Here is a 23,741-nt window from a genome sequence, read left to right on the forward strand (position 1 = left end):
TAGTGGGGGGGGAAAAAAATCATTCTTTTCCTTTCTTTTTTCATAGTTTTTTCAGAATGAAGTAGGTGTGTTGTCTTGTGGGGCTCCACTGAAATCTGTAATACTTAATTTCTTTCTTCTGCTTGCAGTTTGGGCACTTAAAAAACTTGTGATCCATTTTGGAGTTTTGAAGTTCATGGCAAACCACTGCAAAAGATGGTGGCAGCTTGTTGAAAATTTTGTGAAGGAACGTCAGGAAGCTCTTGCTCCACGGCCCATTAGAGGACTTGGAAGAGTCATGCTAAAGCTTGACAGTAAGGTATTTCTCCTTACTCCCTTAAGCAATCTGAAAATTTATTTTATTCTCTATTCACTGTATGCTACGATGCTCTTACTCTAAAATAAATGTCTGTCACTAATGGACACATCTCTCATGTAAGACTATATCTGTTCTATGGTGTATCTTAAACCATGTCTCTTTTGTCACTATTCACACTTAAGTGCACATTTAAACTTTGTAAAGCTTGATAGAAGCCACTTTTCAAATGTTGAGTTAGCTTTCATAGAATCATAGAATCAGTCAGGGTTGGAAGGGACCACAAGGATCAGCCAGTTCCAACCCCCCTGCCATGGCCAGGGACACCTCACACTACATCAGGCTGGCCAGAGCCTCATCCAGCCTGGCCTTAAACACCTCCAGGGATGGGGCCCCAACCACCTCCCTGGACAACCCATTCCAGGCTCTCACCACTCTCATGGGGAAGAACTTCTTCCTCACGTCCAGTCTGAATCTCCCCACTTCCAGCTTTATTCCATTCCCCCTAGTCCTATCACTCCCTGATATCCTAAAAAGTCCCTCCCCAGCTTTCTTGTAGCCCCCTTCAGATACTGGAAAGCCACAAGAAGGTCTTGTGTCGGTGTGAGCTGAAATTCCCCCCCCACCAACAATAACCAGGCTAGCTCAGTCTGGAAGCAAATGAAAAGCTGTATTTACAAGCAGAGTCTAAAATCTACAATGAAATGCAATGAATATGTACAAATATACAAAATTCACAACATTCATAAATATATACAATCAACAGAAAAAGCACAATCGATCTCCCTTTGCTTCCCCCCAAGGGGACCCTCCCAAAGGGGCCTCCCTCTCCCAGGAGCTTCCCCCCCAGACCCCCCTGGACAGAGAAGCAGAGTTAGTTAAGCAGAAAGTTGTTAACTTAGCTGCCAAGGTCAGTGTGTTATCTTCAGCCAGAAGAGAAGAAGAAACAGCAGCCAGACAGCCCAGCAACTGCCCCCACTGCCGAACGCAGAATGTGCAGAATGCCTACTTTGTTTTGGGTAATAGTTCTTAAACATTTCTATCTATCCAATGGAAGTGTTTAGAACAATCGTTATTTTGCTTTCTTACACCCAATAGTGACTTATTTACATTCTTTCACTTTCTCTGTTCTGAACTTTGCAAGGAAAAATTAAAAAGACAGTTTCAAACCATCACAGTCCACCCCTTCTAAACAATTCCATTGGCTGTTACTATCATCTATCTAATCTAAAATAATATCTACAACAATAGGTGAATAAAGACCATAGTCCATTCCGGCTATCTCAGATGTAGATGATTCAAAAGAGTCAAATCACAGGAAAAACAGCAAACAGCTTGTTTCCTCGCAGATGGAGCGAAGGAAGGAACAGGGACTCTCAGGTGACTCAGGGCTCTCAGGGTTCGTGCACCGTAGATCTCATGGACTCTCCTCTTGGGCGCGATGCTGTATCTGCGCAACACTCTGAATTTAACCTCTCTCAGCCAAAGTTAGATTTCTTTGTGGAATACACTGAATTTCACCATTTTCTTGCATCACCCAATAGGTGTGACCAGGACCTTCAGCAGAAACCACCCCTCGGACAGGTTTGGCCTCTCCTGAAGGAGAAAATACCCAAACAGTTTTGCCTAACAGATTCTTTTCTCTGATAACAGGAACTCTATCACCTTCTTCCTTTCGCAACAAATCTGATTGGGCAGGTCCAGCTCGATTCACTGAACCTCTACTATTCACCAACCAGGTTGCTTGTGCTAAATGTTTCTCCCAGTTTTTCAAAGATCCACCCCCCATGGCTTTGAGAGTGGTTTTCAGCAAACCGTTGTAGCGTTCGATCTTCCCTGCAGCTGGTGCATAGTAGGGAATGTGGAATATCCACTCGATGCCGTGCTCTTTGGCCCAGTTTTTTACAAGATTGTTCTTGAAATGAGTTCCGTTGTCTGACTCAATCCTCTCTGGAGTTCCGTGTCTCCACAGGATTTGTCTCTCCAGGCCAAGAATGGTGTTACGTGCAGTTGCATGAGGAACTGGATAAGTTTCCAGCCATCCAGTGCTCGCCTCTACCATAGTCAGCACATACTGCTTACCAGATGGAGAACGAGGTAGAGTGATGTAGTCAATCTGCCAGGCTTCACCATACTTGTACTTGGACCATCGGTCACCGTACCACAAGGGCTTGATCCGCTTTGCCTGCTTAATAGCAGCACAAATGTCACAGTCATGGATGACTTGTGTGATAGCATCCATGGAAATGTCAATGGATCTGTCACGAGCCCATCGGTAGGTTGCATCTCTGCCTTGATGTCCTGACGAGTCATGGGCCCACCGAGCTAAGAACAGCTCACCTCGGTGTTTCCAGTCAAGATCAGGATCAGGATCAGAGTTTGTGTCCACCTGGGAAACTCTTGCAGCTAGATCTGCCTGATGGTTGTGTTGTTGTTCCTCAGTAGCTTTGCTCTTAGGAATGTGAGCATCGATGTGTCTCACTTTCACTGGGATTCTCTCAATGCGAGCAGCAATGTCTTGCCACAGATCTGCAGCCCAGATTGGCTTTCCTTTCCTCTGCCAGCCATTCTTCTTCCAGTCTTTCAGCCAACCCCACAAGGCATTGGCTACCATCCACGAGTCGGTGTAGAGATAAAGCTTTGGCCATCTCTCACGTTCAGCTATGTTAAGAGCTAGCTGGACAGCTTTTACCTCTGCGAATTGACTGGATTCTCCTTCTCCATCTCTCGCTTCTGCAACTCTGCGCGTTGGACTCCACACTGCAGATTTCCATCTCCGCTTGTTCCCAACAAGACGACAGGAACCGTCTGTGAACAAAGCATATCTCTTTTCATCATCAGACAGATCACTGTAAGGAGGAGCTTCCTCAGCACGAGTTACTCTCTCCTCTGGAGGTTTAGCACAGCTTGTGCCTTCTGGCCAGTTTGTGATCACCTCCACCAAACCAGGCCTTTCGAGATTTCCCATTCGAGCTCTCTGTGTTATCAGAGCCATCCACTTAGACCAGGTAGCATCTGTTGCATGATGTGGTGAAGAACCTTTGCCTTTGAACATCCAATTCAGAACTGGCAATCTAGGAGCTAGAAGAAGTTGTGACTCAGTTCCAATCACTTCAGAAGCAGCTTTCACTCCTTCATAAGCAGCTAAAATCTCTTTCTCTGTTGGAGTGTAGTTTGCCTCTGAGCCTCTGTAGCCACGACCCCAGAAACCAAGAGGACGTCCTCGTGTCTCCCCTGGAGCTCTTTGCCATAAGCACCAGGTTGGACCATTGTCACTCGCGGCCGTGTACAGAATGTTCTTAATGTCTGGACCAGTTCGGACAGGTCCCAGACCCATGGCTTGGACTACCTCTCGCTTGATCTGGTCAAAGGCTGCTTGTTGCTCAGGACCCCATTGGAAACTGTTTCTCTTTCGAGTCACATCATAGAGAGGTTTCACAATCTGACTGTATCCAGGAATGTGCAGTCTCCAAAATCCCACTATGCCTAAGAAACGCAGAGTTTCTTTCTTGTTGATGGGATTTGCCATGGTGGAGACTCTGTTTATCACATCCATTGGGATGTGACGGCGACCATCTTGCCACCGCACTCCCAGAAACTGGATTTCTCTGGCAGGTCCTTTCACCTTGTCTCGCTTGATAGCGAAACCAGCTTGCAAGAGAATGTCAAGGATTTTGTTACCTTTCTCGAAGACTTCTTCAGCAGTCTCACCCCAGACGATGATGTCATCGATGAACTGAATGTGTTCTGGAGCTCCACCTTTCTCCAAAGCATCATGGATCACTGCATGGCAGATGGTTGAACTGTGAATCCACCCCTGGGGCAAACGATTGAATGTGTACTGAATGCCTCTCCAGGTGAAAGCAAACTGAGGCCTGCATTCCTCTGCTATGGGAATAGAGAAGAAAGCATTAGCAATGTCTATGGTAGCATACCATTTGGCCTGCTTGGATTCCAGCTCATATTGGAGTTCCATCATGTCTGGTACAGCTGCACTCATGGGTGGAGTTACTTCATTCAAGGCACGGAAATCAACTGTCAGACGCCACTCTCCATTCTGCTTTCTCACAGGCCAGATTGGACTGTTGAAAGGTGAATGAGTTTTGCTGATGACCTTCTGACTCTCCAACTGACGAATCAAGTTTTGAATGGGCACCAAAGAGTCACGGTTGGTTCTGTATTGTCTGTGATGCACAGTTTGAGAAGCAACCGGCAGCTTTACATCCTCTATCTCATGTTGTCCCACAACTGCAGATTCATCTGAAAGCTCAGGTCTAATGGACAACTTCAATTTTCCTCCATCAATTTCTACAGTTGCTATTCCAAAAGCCCATTTGTAACCCTTAGGGTCTTTAAAACGCCCTTCTCTCAGAAAGTCAATTCCCAAAATACAAGGTGCATTAGGACCTGTTACAATAGTATGTTTCTTCCACTGCTTCCCAGTTAAACTTATATCAACCTCTATCTTAAACAACTCTTGAGATCCACCAGTGACTCCCTGAATAGTTATAGATTCTCCCCCTTGATAATTTGATGGTATTATGGTGCACTGAGCTCCTGTGTCAACCAAGGCCCTGTACTTCTGAAATTTTGAAGTGCCAGGCCACTGGATGTACACATCCCAATAGATTCTGTTATCTCCATTATCCCTTACCTCCCCCTGGCGGAAGGCAGGGCACCCCTAATGGTGGGGATTACCTCCACATGTACAGCCGGCACAATGTCCAGCACCAGAATTAGGATCACTGTTGGAGCTATCAGAGTTGTTCTGGGAAACTGAGGAAGCGACAGCTACCCTCCTGGTATTGCTACCTCGGGATCTGCCCCTCTGCAGCTCCCGTAACCTCTTGAAAAGATCAGAAGTTGGTTGACCATCCCATCTGTTCATGTTCTCACCAAACTGATCACGCAGAGTTATCCAGATACTGCCACGTGATTGCCTCTGCTGTCTGTTTTGGTTTGACCTATTCTGGAATGGCCTTCTTGGAGCACGTCTGTTCCTAACAGCTGAAACTTGTATCCATCTGGAGGAAGAGGAATTAGAATCATCCCCCTTCATCAAGTTGGATATGGAGGTTTTAAGTTCCTCCTTCAGCTCTTTCATGCAATTCTTCATTTCTCCAGACAAAGTTTCAATGGCTGAAACCAAAGAAGTACGTGCAAGACTATCCTCCAACTGCCTCATTTGGTCAGTGAAATGGCCAACAGTGGGAGGCACTCCACCATAATTTCTTGCCACAATCCTGCTTGCCAGAATAGTAGCATAATTAGGAGGAGCAAGCTTAATGAGCTTTTTGGCAAGGCCTGTTCCAACAGGAATTTCATCAGGATTCAGAGTCTTATGATCTCCATACATTACTTCTCTCACAGCAAACTCTCTCAGACGCTTGATTCCCTCAGCTATTGTGGTCCAAGGCTTAGGGTTCCATGGTAAATCATCTCTGCTGGGGTACCTCAGCGAGACTGCCAGTAGGAGGCGTGCCCACAGAGAAGCTTTACCAATGCACTTGCCTAGGTGCCTGTCTATGCCTGTATCCTTTGAGAGCATCCCCAACTGAGAGGCCGACTTGTCGCCTACCACCAATGCTGGGGCTCCCATATCAAAACACCTGGCTAGCCAAGACAGGACTGGCTCATTATCTCCTCTGATGTAATCCTTCCTCACATGTCTAATTTCCTGTCTGGGTGCATTAGCTGACTGTATGTCATCCTCATCATCATCATCATCATCATCATCCTGAGGTCGCTGTCCCCATAATCCTATTTTAATCCTCCGTTGAATTTCCTTGAGTTCAGAGGCACTACCAGCAGTTGCTAATCTACTAGGGTCTACATCCTGACCTACATCTCCATCATCCATGTGGGGTCTCAAGAGGTCTACCAGAGTTTTAAGGCTAACCCTCTCTTCCTCATCAGAAGGATCTTTCTTAACAGAGGGACCCTGAGTAGAAGGACCCTCATCTCCATCTACACCATCTCCTGCAGCATCTGCATCTCCTCCTGCAGCTCCTTTGCGCTTTCTGGTGATAGTGGCAACCAAATTTACTGGCTTGGTTTTCACATTCACAGCAGAGTTGGAAGAGCAAGTAGCCTTATGTCTTTCTTGACACAGTGCTATCAGTAGCCATATGATTATTCCAAGAAGCAACAAAATTAAGGCAAGCACAAGATATCTAGGGTACCACTGGTTCCAAGGACCCTCTGTAGTTGTAAGAGGAGTAACAAACTCATATGTGTCTCCTAGCAGATCCATAGTTGAGTTACCATAGCTTCTAAGCCCAATAAGACCACAACAGAATTCACCAACATTCAGTAACTTGTTCTTAACCCAAAGAAATGACTTATATGCCACATATCTCACAATCTTGTCTATCATGCAGGAAACAGCCCATCTGTAGACAATTGCACCGATAATAGATGAAATAGAATGACTCAGAATCCAAAACAGCTTCATTTTGCTTCCTAATCTGAGCAGAAATAAATCACAAGCAATCGAGCCCTGAGTTGGAGCGCCAAAAATAAAAAGTGTGTCGGTGTGAGCTGAAATTCCCCCCCCACCGACAATAACCAGGCTAGCTCAGTCTGGAAGCAAATGAAAAGCTGTATTTACAAGCAGAGTCTAAAATCTACAATGAAATGCAATTAATATGTACAAATATACAAAATTCACAACATTCATAAATATATACAATCAACAGAAAAAGCACAACCGATCTCCCTTTGCTTCCCCCCAAGGGGACCCTCCCAAAGGGGCCTCCCTCTCCCAGGAGCTTCCCCCCCAGACCCCCCTGGACAGAGAAGCAGAGTTAGTTAAGCAGAAAGTTGTTAACTTAGCTGCCAAGGTCAGTGTGTTATCTTCAGCCAGAAGAGAAGAAACAGCAGCCAGACAGCCCAGCAACTGCCCCCACTGCAGAATGCAGAGTGTGCAGAGTGCCTACTTTGTTTTGGGTAATAGTTCTTAAACATTTCTATCTATCCAATGGAAGTGTTTAGAACAATCGTTATTTTGCTTTCTTACACCCAATAGTGACTTATTTACATTCTTTCACTTTCTCTGTTCTGAATTTTGCAAGGAAAAATTAAAAAGACAGTTTCAAACCATCACAGGTCTCCTCGGAGCCTTCTCTTCTCCAGACTGAAGAGCCTCAACTCTCTCAGTCTGTCCTCATAGGAGAGGAGCTCCAGCCCTCTGATCATCCTCGTGGCCCTTTGAAGCTTTGAAGATGCCTTGTCTGACACAAAATTCTCATGGTTCAGTCACGTTATCTGATTACAAAGATTTTGAAGTTCAGCTTAATGAGTTTTAATCTAAAGGATGAGATGTTACTACTTCTTTTGTAAAAACTTCCATTTAAAAAGCAACCCATTTTATTCTGTGAGTAGGGCTTGAACTAGTTCAAGTGTGTTTGTTTATACTGTGGGGAAGTGTAGTTGTTGAACACAGTGGCATGGTGGTACAGAAGGGAGGCTTCCCACTGTAAGAGAAGAAATGTGGCATTTGGGAAGTGCCATAAGGCTTCTATGCTCCCCTCCCTTCTTCTCTACTCAAAGTATGCCCATGTTTTCATTGCAAAGTAGGAAAGCTCCATAAAATTCATGAAGGCGTTCAGAATTGTAGGATTTGACTTTTGTAATAGCTGTGCTAGTGTGCAGGAGTGTGCTTTCTGTAACTGTGTTGAAGTATTCTCTGCCTTAGAAAACACTGTTCCCTCAGAGTTTCTGTAACTGAAGAGCTGAACCCTGTAAGTACATCTGTCAGAGCATCTGTACTTCGACAAATCTGTCTGGTTTATATCTCTGAATTCCTACAGGAAAAGAGCTTAAGCCCAAATTAAGCTTGACCCCACCTGGAGTACTGTGTCCAGTTCTGGAGCCCCTGTTACAAGAGGGATCTGGACATGCTGGAAGTTGTCCAGAGAAGGGCCACCAGGATGATCAGAGGGCTGGAGCACCTCTCCTATGAGGACAGACTGAGAGAGTCGGGGCTGTTCAGTCTGGAGAAGAGAAGGCTCTGAGGTGACCTTCTTGTGGCCTTCCAGTGTCTGAAGGGGGCTACAAGAAAGCTGGGGAGGGACTTTTTAGGATATCAGGGAGTGATAGGACTGGGGGGAATGGAACAAAGCTGGAAGTGGGGAGATTCAGGCTGGACATGAGGAAGAAATTCTTCCCCATGAGAGTGGTGAGAGCCTGGAATGGGTTGTGCAGGGAGGTGGTTGAGGCCCCATCCCTGGAGGTGTTTAAGGCCAGGCTGGATGTGGCTCTGGCCAGCCTGATCTAGTGTGAGGTGTCCCTGGCCATGGCAGGGGGGTTGGAACTAAATGATCCTTGTGGTCCCTTCCAACCATGACTGATTCTATGATTGTAAATCTACTGTGTTAGTGCATGCCAAAAGCTCAACAAACCATTACAATGGCTGTAGGAAATAAGGAATGATTTCACAGAGTTCATTGAGGAAGAATTTGAAAAAGGAAAAGCCTTTCCAGATAAAGCTATGAACAAGAACAGAAGGGTTTCCAAATGCAGTGGAAAGGATTAACATGTTAGGATAGAAGCTTAAATTATACAAAGCTTGTCATTAGAAGATTTCATTATGGCTAAAGACATCTTGCTTACAAAATATCCTATGTATTGTATTTCACAAGGTGTCAGCTTTAATATCCTTGTATTGCATAACTATCTGATATAGTATCTTTCTGAATTCCACTAAGTCTTTTCTCCTTAAAGAAGGTAGGGCTTTTGTTGTAATGGTGCAGCAGAACTTCCTACTCTTCACCTTCAATGTATTTAAGGTCAGTTCCTCTTAATGTGATTCCTGTCTAAGCCAAAGGATAGTGTTGGCACAACTCATTTCTGTCTCCCCTCCCCCCCCACCTCCTATCTTTTACATGACAGTCATATTCCTTCTCAGTCTCTGTTGTGTCTATTAAAGCCATTCAAGCTCTTCTAGCTGCTGTAAGAAGGATACTTGATGCTCTGCTGGATTCTGTTATCCTCATTTGTGCCTATTCCAGTTACAGTTCACCTGGATTTATCATGGGCAGGTGGATTTATATGTGGGCTTCCAATGCTTGCCACAGTGGTGCTTGAAGTACTGCTGGACATGCTTATTCTCTTCATTGTAGGACCATGGGTGCATCTTACCTCTGAGAATGTGGGAAGTAATTCCAGAGATTATTTTTATGGTGACAGGGAAAGGAGAGGAATGAGAATTGTGTCCTTGTAAGTTTTCTTAGAAGGGATGACTGAGCTGTGTTTAAGTTGGATTACCAAACCTTTTGCCTTCCAGTAGGTACTGTTGAAGGGAAAGTAAATAATTCAAACACAAAATAGAAAAAAGTCAAAGAGTAAATTGTGACATCTTACCTTTCATATGATTGAAGGATGGTTTCTTTTGCAATTAGATGCTTATTCTTAAAAATATTTCGTTTATCCTTTCTTCTCCTGGAAGGTGAAGCTACCTAGGGGCTTGAGTTTTTTGGTTGGTTGATTTTTTGTTGTGGTTTTGGTTTGGTGGGAGTTTTTTGTTTGGTTTTGTGGGGGTTTATTTTGGTTGGTTGGTCAGTTTTTGAGGGTTTTTTGGAGGGGGTTGATACTTTTTTGTTGGTTGTGAGAGGTTTATTTTAGTTGGGTTTTTTGAGTTTTTGTTGGTTCTGAGGGGTTTTGTGGGTTTTTTTTTGGTGGAGTTTTTGAATTTTTTGTTTGAGTTTTTTGTTTGGTTTTGAGGGTTTTTTTGGTTGGTTGGGTGGGTTTTGAGGGGTTTTTGGGGTTTGTTTTGTTTTGATATTTTTTTGTTTGTTTTCAGGTTTTTGTTTTTAGGGTTTTTGTTTTGGTTTTGAGGGTTTTTTATTTGAGGGGGTTTTGGGTTTCTTTTTTTGTTTTTGAGGGTTTTTGTTTTGAAATTTTTGGATTTTGAAGGGGTTTTGTTTGTTTTTGAGGTTTTTTATTTTTTTGGGGGGGGTTGATTTTTTGTGTTTGAGGGTTTTTTCTAATTTTTTTGTTTTGATTTTTTGTTTGTTTGTTTGTTTGTTTTGGTTTTGAGTTTTTTCTTTGGGCTTTTGTGTACTGACTTAATTGAAGGATGAATCTCAGCACCAGGAGTATTTGGGCTCTTAGCTAAGTATAAGCCATTGACAGGGTCTGTTTCACACAAATGTCTAGTGATATTACTTGGTCTTTCAAAAGTGGTATGCCTGATTCAGAAGTGGTTCTAGCTTTGAGTAAAAGCTGGTGAGGACAAGAAAGACATCTTACAGTGGCATGTCTTTTTCTCTCCAGTGAAGCTGAGGAGAGGCTAGTGTGGATTGTCCAGAAAATAACCCTTTATGAGAAATTGTAGGTGAGCACTGCTCATGAAATCAAATCTCTGAGCCTCATTGGTTGTGCCTGTTTCTTAAATAAAAGCTGTAAGAAAAGAACTGCTGCTCTTTCCCACTCCTCATTAACCTCAGATTATCCTGGAAATGCAGACAAATTCAGACGGAAGAGAAGCTCTGATCAAGAGGAATTTTATTTTTCTTCATAAACAGTAGGTGAGGCTGAGTCCATATAGACTATGGAAATAGGATGTCCTTAGTGTGGTCTTTAGTCCCTGATTGTGCATCTGCCCTGTGGAGCCAGCAGATGTAGCAATTGAGGTATGAGAGAAAACCTAGAGGAAAGAGTGGGGAGACTTCTGTTGTCATCCATCCAGTCATCCTAAAACTTGATATGGTGTCATGTATGTTTTTAGTAGCAGTCAAGAACTAATAGTTTGTTTCAATGACTTCTTTTGTTTATTCATTTTTAAAAGAAGTCCTGTCTTTTAGTATGGTAACTGTAGCTTGTGGGGGAGTTGAGCAGCATGAGCAGTTGCTCAGCTGCATTCCCTAGAATTTTATTATTTTGAAATCTGCTGGCATTTTGCATGCATGCTCTCTGGTAGACTTCAGTGAATTGTAATCCTATGCCTTTTCTAGGTGTAGCATACTGGAATTTTGTATATGAAGAGCTGTAATACATCATTTGGACTTAGAATAAAGTGAAGGTTTGGTTCTTCTGGTACCAAGTTTAGTGTGTAAAAGCAAGCACAGATAATGGGCAGAATCTCTCCTAGTCCATATATGATTCTAGGAAATACTTCCACAGACACATACATTTTTATATAATTTTCCAATACAATGCTGGAGAAGTTTCTGTAGCCTTATTAATTTTTGAATGACTTGAAGATTAGAATTAAACTGTAGCCTGTTTCTAAATGGAGATTTATTCCATTTTTTTAGAACTACATGAATATCAGTATTGGTAAGATAGGCAGGTAGAGCCTCCCAGACACTATCTTAAACATTAATTTAAAAATTGTTGTTACTTTTGGCATGTAATGTTACTTCCAAGTTGTTGTATTTCTCATTTATCATTTCAGCCTCTAGAGGAGGGTGGAAAAATACCCAAGTTTGTTTTTCACATTCTACTAAAATCTCAGCCTCACAGTAGAGCTCTAGCTTTTGTTTTATTGAAGTTGCAAAGTGGAGCTCTACAGCCAAGGGATCTACACTTTTACTAGAATGAACCTACTATATAGTAGGGTTTTAATATACAGAAGGAGAGTTAAAGGCAAAAGTATGTTGTTGAATCAGTGAGCAGCTTTTACCTTTTATTTATAAATTTTATGAAGGATGTAAAATGGAAACAAATCCTGCAATGCTTAATATGAGGCTTTTGAAGTTGTGTCATTGCTTTTCATTACTGTGATTGATGCATTCCATGAGTAGTGAAAGCTCGTAGAAGTGGATTTTATTTTCATGTTTCCTGGTGTTCCTCTTTCTTGGTAAATCTGCTTGTTGCTTCTGAGACAACTTACTGAGAATGTTCTGGGATTTATTTTTTTTTTTTTTGGTCCTAAATTTGAAATGTTTGTTGCTTTGGTTTGGGTTTTTTTCTCCCCCCATTGGGGAGCTAATACAGTTTCTGGTAACTGGTGAAAACTTGTCATGCTGTGAACTGATGACTAATGGCTAGAATGAAGAGTATAGTCTTACATTAACTAGGCCCTTAAGTGGGCGTGCTTGAGCAGTATGGCTGAAAATAAGGAAGGAAAAATAACTAGTAGTAAGTACAGAATGCCTTCTGCACAGCCAATTAAATTATATGTAATCCATACATTTATTTGATCTACAATTTGCTGGTGCACGTATACCAAATTTAATTACGTATTTGATGTTGTGCCATTGAATCCAAATATTGAAATATGAATGGTACTAAGGAAAAAAAAAAACCAAACATACCTATAAAATTTGTTTAACAGTAGTTGGCATAATAGGAGTGTTGTAAAACACCTGGGAAGACACCTAAGTGGGGCTATTCATGCTGTCTTATGTTAATTTTTGGTGTTCTCTTAATAAGTGCCCTTCCTGGAGTACTTCACAAGTCCTGCACTGAAATCTGAAGTGTTAGCTCTCAGTAATTAGCCCAGATTGTGCTGGTAGCTCTTTGAATGTCATTAAAGTTGTTTGTCTTTGTTATATCGCTCTTTGTTTCAAAAAGTGCATGTTGGTAGTAAAATCCAGATTCCTGCATTAGAAGTTGTTATGATCTTTTCTTTCTATTGGGATTTACCTTTGTGTCTAGAACAACTTCATTTTCATTCTGTGATGACTTTGCCTGCCTCTCATTGCCTCCACCTTTTTTTTCTTTATTATTATTATCATTTTTATTCCCCTCTGAACTACTGCATTTTCCAATAATTTTCCACTGTGTTCTTTGTCTTTTTTTCCCCTGTTTTCTTCTGTCTCCCCCTGCCACTGACAAGCTGTGGCACTGGCTTAATAAGAAGGTAAATAAACAGAAAAAACGTGACTCCCAATTAATGGATTCTGTGGTTTTGGGGAGGGTTTTCTTTTTTTTTTGGTTTTGCAGCATGAGCACTTCTTAACATGCCTTGCTTCTTAGTTTTTCTCTTCCAAGTGTCTTTTTTCCAGCTCTTGATATAAGCTACTGAAGGTCATATAATTCTGCCTGAGCTCTTGTCTTTTACTAAAATGTGAAATGTTTTGTACAGCAGAATATTGAGTTTGCCCTTTAATGGGTAGTTTGATTTAGTGGCACTTTTATTTAAGAACAGTTTATCTTCACCTGATCCCCACTCACAGACCAGTTCTCCCCTGGACTGGAGAGCTGTTCTCTGCTTGGAAAGCGTCAGTTAATTGAATTAACAGGGGTGTGATGAGGGTGAACTACAGTTCTAAAACTAAGACTAAGTGCTCACAAGTGCTGGCTTCAGTAAGGGCTGTTCATCTTTTACTTCTGAAGCATCAAACTGGCCTGCATGCTCAGTGATACTCAGTGTAGTAGGAGTGGAATGAGAACACTTACAGGCTCAGAAGTACTGAATCTAATGACAATCTTAAGGGAAGTAAGGGCTAGTAAAAAATGAAGCAGTTGGTATAGCCTTTTTTTTTTTTTTTAATGTTTTGTGCACCTGTCAAAATTGTGTGATGTCTTTTGTAAGAAATGTGCTTGGTTCCTGTGGGTCATCTTAGTTAGCTAGGGTTAACTATTGGTCTTTGTAGAACTGTCATCCCAAGAGAAGTTAAAACTAATTTGGTCCATGTTTGGCCTCATGTGACACAAACCTGGACAACTCCTCAGCATTAGTGATACCTCTCTGGGATTGTAGGCAGTGTCATTGCTTCAAACAAGCACAGAGCTGGAGTGGAATGCATCTGGCATGTGTGCATCTGCAGCACTTGAGAGTTTGAAAGGTGAAAATCTGGTATGTGAGAAAATATCACAGTATATCAGAGGTTGGAAGGGACCCCCGGAGATCATCTGGTCCAACCCCCCTGCCAGAGCAGGATCACTTAGGATAGTCCACACAGGAATGCATCCAGGTGGGTTTGGAAAGTCTCCAGAGAAGGAGACTCCACAACCCCCTTGGGCAGCCTGTTCCAGGGCTCTGTCACCCACACTGGAAAGAAGTTTCTCCTTGTTTTGAGCTGAAACTTTCTATGTTCTAGGAGAGTCAGAATGGTTCCTGTGGTTTTATAAACAGCAGCCCATCCTTTTCCATGCAGTAGCTGTTACAACAGAAACCATAGGAGAGTCAGAATGGTTCCTGTGGGTTTAGAAACAGCAGCCCATCCTTTTCCATGCAGTAGCTGTTACAACAGAAACCATAGGAGAGTCAGAATGGTTCCTGTGGGTTTAGAAACAGCAGCCCATCCTTTTCCATGCAGTAGCTGTTACAACAGAAACCATAGGTCTGTTTGGCATGGTGTGCCAGACACACTTGTCTTTCTGAATGCTGTTGAAAACAGAACAGTGTAGAGCATGGAGGCCATGGAGACACTGGCACAACTCTCTGTAAAAGGTTCTTGTGAAGAATCAAATGGTGTGGGTGGCAGATGGGGAGTAATGCTGCATATAATGCCCAGGCTGATCAGCTATAATGCATTTAGAAAATCTGATTTTCAGTATTTAATCAGTTAACTTAGGGTGATAGGATGGGGGGCTTCCTGTGCTTCTGGACGAGAGGGTAGAGTTGCTTGCTTTGATTCAGTTGTAATTGCCCACTAAGGGGAATTTTGAAGGGTCTTTTGCCCTCAAATGTAGCCTGGTTGTTTTAAAAATGACATTTTTAATATCTCCTGACTTTGAAATGTTTGTGCTGTGTGGGTGACTTATGATTAGTAAATATGTATAACCATAACCCTTCTTAATTTTTTTTTTAATTAGGTATTGGTTTGTTAGCACAGTTTATGTGAAGAGCTGAGTTCAGTAAGCCAGAGGTGAAAGTTTATTCTCAACTACTTCCTTTTTTTTTTTTTGGCTGAGTTTATAACTTCCTTGTTTGAAAATCCATGTGTACATAAACCATTTTTTTTTCTTGGATAGGTTGCAAAAATAATTTCACTGTAATTGCTTTGAAGTCTAAAATGTCTTAATTTTATTTTTAGTTGAGAGTTTTGCATTATTGGGTAAAACCCTATGGATGCATTTCCTTAAAAGAGGTTGAGTTTTTTCCCTTGGAGTTTTTGTTTGTTTGTTTGTTTGTTTTCTTTTAATTACTGTTTTATTTCAGTTTCATAGGAAGAGATCCTGGAAGTCAGTTACAAGCAGTGCTGACTCCTGTGGATGAGCAAGTATAATATAATCAAGTAGTATAATATAATCAAGTAGTATAATATAATCAAGATGAAAAATAAATAAAGAAGTATCACCCCCCCCCCCCAATATATCTATAAAATGGGGAGATCTGTAATACTGGATAGAGATGGGGAGATCTTGCACAGTGAGTGCAGTTAAAAGAGTGCACCATTCTCATTTTTGCCTTTGTCTTTGAAGGGTTTTGCTTATGACACCACCAAAATAAATTTCTGACAACCCACCAAGAAACTAAAAATACGCCAGCTACAGATGGCAGAGTTTGAAAAGATTATTGATTGCTAGTGGTAAACTACTCTTCCTGTTCTGAGAGCTGCTTGAAACTTTTTTGGCAGCAAGAACAGTGTACAATCACATAGTTTATCACAGTATTTGTAGCTCAAGGTATAGAATAGAATCATTTGGGCTGGCATGATCTGTTCTTTCTAACGTTGTCTGTGGCAGGATTAGAAAGAATTGTGAAATGTTGCAGTTGCTGCTGGAGCCCTGGTGTTCCAACAGACCTGAGACCTCAAATGGACTATTCTCTCTCTTTGTTGACTTGACTACCCATGTGACTCATTTCCATGTAGCCCTGAGATGTGTCCTGATTACAGACTTCCCCCTTGTTCTCATCAGATATGATGATGACATTCTCAAACATTAACTGAAGAGAAATGTTGACAACTCTTAGAAAAAAGTCTTGGGGGGTGGGGTGGGGGGAAAATCCAGTTAGGTAGTGAAACTGTTCAAAGGAAGTAGTCCCTTTTGGTAATCTTGAGTAGATTTAATTGAAAAACTAGGGTTCTAATGACTGTGCAGTGTAAAATATGTAAATATGAATTCATAGATGGTGTGTCATACTGCATAGCATGGAGAAGCTGTCTAGATAGCAGGATTGTTAAACATGACCTGTAGGTCTGTTACAGCTCATTCTAAGATGGTTTATATCATCACCCAGAAGTTGAAGCAGGGAGTACTTGCAAATTATTGAGACACATTTTAACAATTCACCTTAAGAACTCTTTTTTGCAGCAAGCTGAAATAAATAAAATTGATATCTTTCCCTTCAAGACTGTCACAATTTAAGGGTGCTTTCTGGGGACAGTCAATCACAAATTAGTAACATTTCTGTTTTGTTTTACAAGTGTGACCTTCTGTAGCTTAGGAGCTTGGCTTTCCTCTGCTTAATTTGGAATGTTGTGGCAGCATCAGCTTCTCACTGTTGACTAACATTTACATTAGAAGCTTGGAAGTGATTTTCAACTTCATGATCTCTGACTAATGGACTAGTCTTTAGTCGGTATATGTTTGTGTTTGTGTGCATGCCCTTGGTTTACAGGAAGGATGTAAAGGGAGGTCTGACAGGGTTGGGGCAAGAATGAAGTCTGGACCTGATTCAGTGGTAAGTACAAGCACAGAGGGATTTAACAGTCTAGCTTGCCTGCAGTAACAACACCTAGGCATTAGTGTGCAAAGGTGAGTGCTTCCCAAGGATGTATTGTGGGGAAATGTAAAGAAGGGAGGTTTAATAACAAGCAAACTAAAGGAGGACAAGTGATTATAGCCTTAAGTGAATGTTGTGTATCTGCTTTTACTTCTGTGATACTCAGTTCAATTCAGTCTTCTCCTATGATGTCTGTAGCAGTTGTATAGCTTGGATCTGCTTAAGGCTGTGGTTGAGAGATGCAATTTCAGTACTTGTAGGCATACCAGGGCTGGCTTTCAGCTAGCTTGCCTGGGCTACCTGCCCAAGTGTGGTGGGTTGAAATCCCCTTCCCACATTAACCACACCAGACTAGCTCAGTTCAGAAGCAAATGAAGCTGTTTTTACAAGCAAAAGGAAGTAAATAGCAGGTGGTCTTGCATGGCTGGGGTTGCTACCTGTAGTGGTACAACTGTAGTAACTAAAGGTAATCTAGGCTTTACATGTGCTGCAGCTGCACCTCAGTAACTGTGTGGATATACACCAGCCCACAGGAAGGAGTATCGAGAAAAGATTCTCTCTTTGTCATGTTCCAGTTCAGAGGGAGCTCACACCCTCATCTTTTGGAGCTTGGTCTTCAGTAGTTGCCACCATGGTAAAACATGTAAGGCACCCTGCTTCAGCTGCATGGAGATTTCATCTGTTGGATACCACTTACACAGTCACTGAGGCTACCATTTTTGGAAGTCTCTGAGAGCAGTTCCAATGTATTGGATTCAGTGAGTTGATTAAGATGCCACATGTAAGACTACATAGCTAGATTTCTTTTATCTCTATAATTTTGAAATTAAATAACAGTTAGCTTGAACTTTGTTAACTAAGAAATAACAAAGGCAACTTTAATTTTTAATAACTTTAGAATAAAGCTGATGCTATAAAGTTTCTATCCCCTGGATATCCAAGTGGTTTTTTTCAGTGATCATTTTTATTTCTGACCCTTAAAACTGGGACTTCTGTTTCTCCTCTTCTCTTCTCTTCTCTTCTCTTCTCTTCTCTTCTCTTCTCTTCTCTTCTCTTCTCTTCTCTTCTCTTCTCTTCTCTTCTCTTCTCTTCTCTTCTCTTCCCCTTTCTCTTCTCTTCTCTTCTCTTCTCTTCTCTTCTCTTCTCTTCTCTTCTCTTCTCTTCTCTTCTCTTCTCTTCTCTTCTCTTCTCTTCTCTTCTCTTCTCTTCTCCTCTCTTCTCCTCTCTTCTCTTCTCTTCTCTTCTCTTCTCTTCTCTTCTCTTCTCTTCTCTTCTCTTCTCTTCCCCTTTCTCTTCTCTTCCCCTTTCTCTTCTCTTCCCCTTTCTCTTCTCTTCCCCTTTCTCTTCTCTTCCCCTTTCTCTTCTCTTCCCCTTTCTCTTCTCTTCCCCTTTCTCTTCTCTTCCCCTTTCTCTTCTCTTCCCCTTTCTCTTCTCTTCCCCTTTCTCTTCTCTTCCCCTTTCTCTTCTCTTCCCCTTTCTCTTCTCTTCCCCTTTCTCTTCTCTTCCCCTTTCTCTTCTCTTCCCCTTTCTCTTCTCTTCCCCTTTCTCTTCTCTTCCCCTTTCTCTTCTCTTCCCCTTTCTCTTCTCTTCCCCTTTCTCTTCTCTTCCCCTTTCTCTTCTCTTCCCCTTTCTCTTCTCTTCCCCTTTCTCTTCTCTTCCCCTTTCTCTTCTCTTCCCCTTTCTCTTCTCTTCCCCTTTCTCTTCTCTTCCCCTTTCTCTTCTCTTCCCCTTTCTCTTCTCTTCCCCTTTCTCTTCTCTTCCCCTTTCTCTTCTCTTCCCCTTTCTCTTCTCTTCCCCTTTCTCTTCTCTTCTCTTCCCCTTTCTCTTCTCTTCTCTTCCCCTTTCTCTTCTCTTCTCTTCCCCTTTCTCTTCTCTTCTCTTCCCCTTTCTCTTCTCTTCTCTTCTCTTCTCTTCTCTTCTCTTCTCTTCTCTTCTCTTCCCCTTTCTCTTCTCTTCTCTTCTCTTCTCTTCTCTTCTCTTCTCTTCTCTTCTCTTCTCTTCTCTTCTCTTCTCTTCTCTTCTCTTCTCTTCTCTTCTCTTCCCCTTTCTCTTCTCTTCTCTTCCCTCTTCTCTTCCCCTTTCTCTTCTCTTCTCTTCCCTCTTCTCTTCTCTTCCCCTTTCTCTTCCATAATCCATACATAGATATGAGGTTTGTAAGAGCACATTAAATCCTGTTTCCAGTCTTATATCTGAAAAGGTTACAACCCCATGTAAGGCTACTCAGTTTTTCAGAGAGCTGCATTACTGCTTCAGGCAGGTAACCCCTCTCTAGCACTGAAAGGCATTTTGATTGCTGAAGTATTTCAGCAATGCTGAAAGGTGTTAAACATAGCTAAGGCAAAAGACTGCAGATTCCTTCAGGTTCTCTGAATTCTTTTCTGCAGGTCATAAAATAGTGCAGATTTTGTTACCAAAAAAAGCTTTCTGCTCAACACCTTGTTTTAAAAAGGATATTGCTTTCTTCCAGTTTTCTTCCTAATTTTGAACAACAGTTCTAAAATGCTGAATATAATCCTTGTGCTGATTTAGATCAAAAACAGGAGCTGGTTGTTGAAGAGATTGAAGTTTAAAAATTGAACTTTTTAATTAAAAGTTTAAAAAAGTTTCAAATTGCTTAATGTACATTAACTACTCACGTGCTTATAGGATAAGCATCAAGGAAAACAAACAGGGATCCCTACTTTTTTTTTTTTTTTAGCTAGGAGATAGAACTTCAGTGTTGATCAATTCAATCATCACGTAGGAGTCTGTAGAACTTAGTTATTCCAGAACCAATTTCCTGTGTAAGGGTTAGGGTACATAGTGAAGCAAGGAATAATATAAACAATCAGCAAGCATATTAGGGTTTTTTTTTTAATTAAAATGTTACCTGCTTAATTGCTGACTATCTCAGTTGTACTCGCTTGGAAATTATTTCATCTACTGCACATTGGGTTTGACTTCAGTTCTCTTGAAGCATAAATTGTACAAGTGTTCTTCTACTGTTTTTTCCTGCATTAATACCAGATGGAGTAGAAGTAGCCTTGATGTTTGGACCATAGAAGCTAGAAAAATGTATCTGGTCATACTTAGAGGGGCCTTCACAGCATTTTTTATGTAAACAGTTAGATTGTGTATGGACAGAGCTCAGCTTGCACTATTCTGGATCACTCTTCATAGTCGTGTTGCTGAGCGGTTTTGTTTTGAAGGACATGATGAGAATTTCTCTCATCTTAAGTGGTATCACTTGGTGGACATATGGCTCTGAGCAACCTGCTCTAGTGTGAGGTGTCCCTGCCCATGGCAGGGGGGTTGGAACTGGATGATCCTTGAGGTCCCTTCCAACCCTGATGATTCTATGTGTAGGTCAGACCGTTCCCTAAACCAACAGAACAGCATACACAGCTGTTTCCTGTCTCAGTGGGCTTAGCTGATGCATGTTTAATGCATCTTTTCAAGATTCAAAGTGGGTAGAAACAGGCAGTGCTGAGTAATTGCTCTGCTGATCAATAAGGTAGAAAACCTCCAACCTTGTATCAATTCCGAAGGTGATGAGCAGCTTTAAAAATGTTGTTACTCACAGAAATGTCTCAGTTGTCATTTAGATGGCTATGAGCTATTCACATTTGAAAGCCATTCTTGTACTTCACATAACCTGATAGCTTTGAAGTCCTGTGCAGGTAGTATCTGTAAGTTTCCAGGTTGTTGAAGGGCAGGAAACAAAGACAAATTTAAGGTTCATGGCTGAATGGTTTAGTAAGTAAATGTTGAATTACTGCTTGCTTTGCAGAGAGCTTGCTGTGTCCTGTGGTAGTGTGTAAATGTTGTTTGGAAAATCATGTGTCCTGCCATGACCTTAATCATGCTAACATCACCTTGTTAATTGTTCATCTCCAAGCTTGGGCATAAGTGCTGTTTGATCAGAGCCTGATTTTACCCTGGGATTGTGAATAAGGATAGCAGTGGCACCATATATTTCATTAAAGATTGATTTATATGCTGTGATTTGTCTTTTCTTTCTGCACAGATGATCGTGTGGTTGGAGAAAATGCTAGATAAAATAATCAGCATTTTCATAATATTTTTGCTAGTGATAGGAACACTTCTGCTGGCCCTGCTCCTTACTGCAAAGGTACAGTGTGCTAAGGAATGTAATGATAGAACTTACTTTAAGTGCTGAATGGAGTTACTGATATTTATGCAAAATTATGTAGCTTGAAGGGTTTTTACAAAATTAATTATCAGCTCTGTTCTGTTGTAGTTGAACTTGTTACCATTCCAGGACTATATGTTTAAAGTATTTCTACTTATTTGTATTTATATAGTTTATTTTCAGATATGACAATACTGGTATATGCATGCGTTTGGAAATAAAAGCTTTATTCTGGTAAAAGAATTACTACCTTGTATGCATATGACAGGATGAGATTTGTTTTGCATTCTGTTACACTTCCCTTCCCAACAGCAGAGCCACTTAGAATGTTTTCAGTTTACTTATCGGAAGCATATTTAGGAAATACTTAAGGTCTATTTGTCAGTTTGTTTATGTGCTTGCCAGTAATAACCTTATAGTGTCCTGTTGTGAGTCTAAATGTGTTGAAGTTCATGATGAAATGTTCTCTGATTTTTTGCTTTGTGGTTGGTGGGTTTTTTCTCACCAGAAGAGGTCACTCATATGCTTTATTTACCTCCCTCTTTTTTTTTTTTTTTTTCCCATGGAGCTATGTTTGTACTCAAAATAGTCAGTGGAGGTTTGAATGTTTGACCTTAATAGTTACAGAACAAAAAATCAATGAATTCTAATATCAGTCTCATTTTGCCAAAATGTGATGATCAGTATTTAAAACTCAAAGCCTCAGAAGTTGTGCAAACATTCCTGCCTAAAGCTTCCTTATATTCATAAAAGAGACATTAAGGTGGTTATTAAATATGTCTTTTATCATTCTTATTGAGGGATTAATTTGGCACTTCATAACGTGGGTGGTCATCTTAAAAGCTTAATATTCATTAATGTTTACACTTCTGATCTGTGGCTTAAAAAAGTATATCTGAAACTGTGCTTTGTGTTTCAGTACTTCCCTTGATTGTACTGCTGTAGTGTTGATTTTTATTTTTTCCACTAAGATAGGGTTTAAATTTCCATTTGCTGTTAGCAGTCAGACAGTGGGTGACCAAAATTGTCAGAACAGCCTGATGATAATTGCACTGACTGCTTTTTTTGGGTTAGTGCCACTTCGTTTTCATAATGAGCTGTCTGCATTGAAACAATTATTTCTTAAATGTAAAGAGAGGTCACCCCTCATTCCCCCTAATCCTACACCCCTTGTCCCCTACCCCCCCCAAAAACCATTTTAAAAAAGAGCCTCTGAATGTAGGAAGAGTTCTAGCTTGCATTGCATAACATTTTTCTTATCTGTATTTAATTTAGGTACATCAAGAGAGTGTTCACATGATTCAAGTCACAAGCAGCTTGATCAATGAGACAGTAGCCAGTCACCCAGAATGGGCAAAGTAAGAATGCTGAAGTTAAGCAAAGAGTATAGGGTGGATGAGCAAGCTTCCAGGTGCTTTTTATGCATTATATATATAATTTAAAGGATTCCCTAGAAGAACAGAAATGGGAGTGACTGTTGCAGGCAGATGTGACAGCTAAACTCTCAAGCAGTGATAGTGTTTATATGCATTACTCTGGAGGACTGTCAGTATGATATTTTGAGGACTGGTTGAACTTTGCAGAAGGACAATTGTGTGAACTTCTTTAGTTAAGAGTTTTGGAGGAAAAACTCACATAGCGCAGAGAATTAAAAGGTCTATTCTCTTCCCTTTTCCTGTAAAAGAAAATACAAAGAATGCTCTCTGTAGAAGGTTGCAAAATGAGCTGCATTATTTTTTCAACACTTATGACCTGGCTGCAGAATGCCTTTGAGGGAATAGCAGTTGAATAAAACGGTTTTGGAGTGAAACGAAGCTGGGGAGAAAGAATGGTGGAGGAGGAGAGTTTGGTGTGATTCCATTGGGAAGGGCTGTTCCTATTAAGAAGAGATGTGTATAATGCACACAGGGGGAAGCTTTGTAAGATACAGTCTATTTAATGATTAAAGCAGACACCAAAGCAAATATTGAGAGAGAGAATATTGTGAACAAATGCCCACAGAGGAAAAACAAGGGCACGCTGGTGAGCAGAAATGAACAGAGGGGGAATAGGTAGTGTGAGGATTGTGATTTTGATGGGAGGAGATGTTCCAGTTTCCTTTTGGTTGCTTCAGCTGAACAAACATTTAGTAAAGATGAGTCCAGGCTCTTAGCAGCAAGAAAGAATTGTGTTCTGAACAAGAATGGTTGACTTTTTGTTTCTTTTAAGGGGCACTTTCTTAAAAGAGATGATTTAACAGGAATGAAAGAAAGAATGTGCTGTTGCATGAGAGAGAGCACACTAACATGGTGTAATTAATAAATGCTATAGTACTACATGCTTTAGAAAATATGTTTGTTTATTCCTTCATGGCATCTCTGTTGCTGTTTGGCCTTTCCCTTTTGCCATAAGATGGAAATAAGTAGGACTAATGAAAATGGAAATTTGACTATTGGAAGCTTACTCACATAATAAAAATATTGGAGCGCTAGTTGAGTAATTGTCTGAATCCTAGCAGAAATTTTTACTCACAGTGTTTTCGTCCGAATTTGAAGCATCCAAAACTCTCTTTAATTCATTAGGAATAAGTATACCTCAAGTTTCAGCAGCTTCCCAAGTTTGATGCTTGCATTCCTTTTAGAGGCGAGTGACTGAAAAGTCTTGGAATTCCAGGGTAGAATATTCCTGAAGGATTACACAGACAGAAAAGCTTCCATGTTGATCTTCAGTCAGGAGAAGAAAGAAGGTGGTTTATTTCCTGACTGCTTTCT

The 23,741-nt window shown here is 41.1% G+C and overlaps 1 protein-coding gene across 1 annotated transcript in view; it reads left to right on the forward strand.

Moving 5' to 3' along the window:
- TMEM245 (transmembrane protein 245) overlaps window positions 1-23,741 on the forward strand; it is a 77,467-nt gene that overhangs the window by 23,182 nt on the left and 30,544 nt on the right. The window contains exons 6-9 of the mRNA XM_054381901.1: window positions 129-298; window positions 13,080-13,103; window positions 20,866-20,970; window positions 22,267-22,349. Coding sequence (XP_054237876.1) covers window positions 129-298; window positions 13,080-13,103; window positions 20,866-20,970; window positions 22,267-22,349 — 382 coding nt within the window. The remainder of the gene's footprint in view (window positions 1-128; window positions 299-13,079; window positions 13,104-20,865; window positions 20,971-22,266; window positions 22,350-23,741) is intronic.

The sequence above is a fragment of the Indicator indicator genome, chromosome 6 (assembly GCF_027791375.1).
Source record: "Indicator indicator isolate 239-I01 chromosome 6, UM_Iind_1.1, whole genome shotgun sequence".
Lineage (NCBI taxonomy): Eukaryota > Metazoa > Chordata > Aves > Piciformes > Indicatoridae > Indicator > Indicator indicator.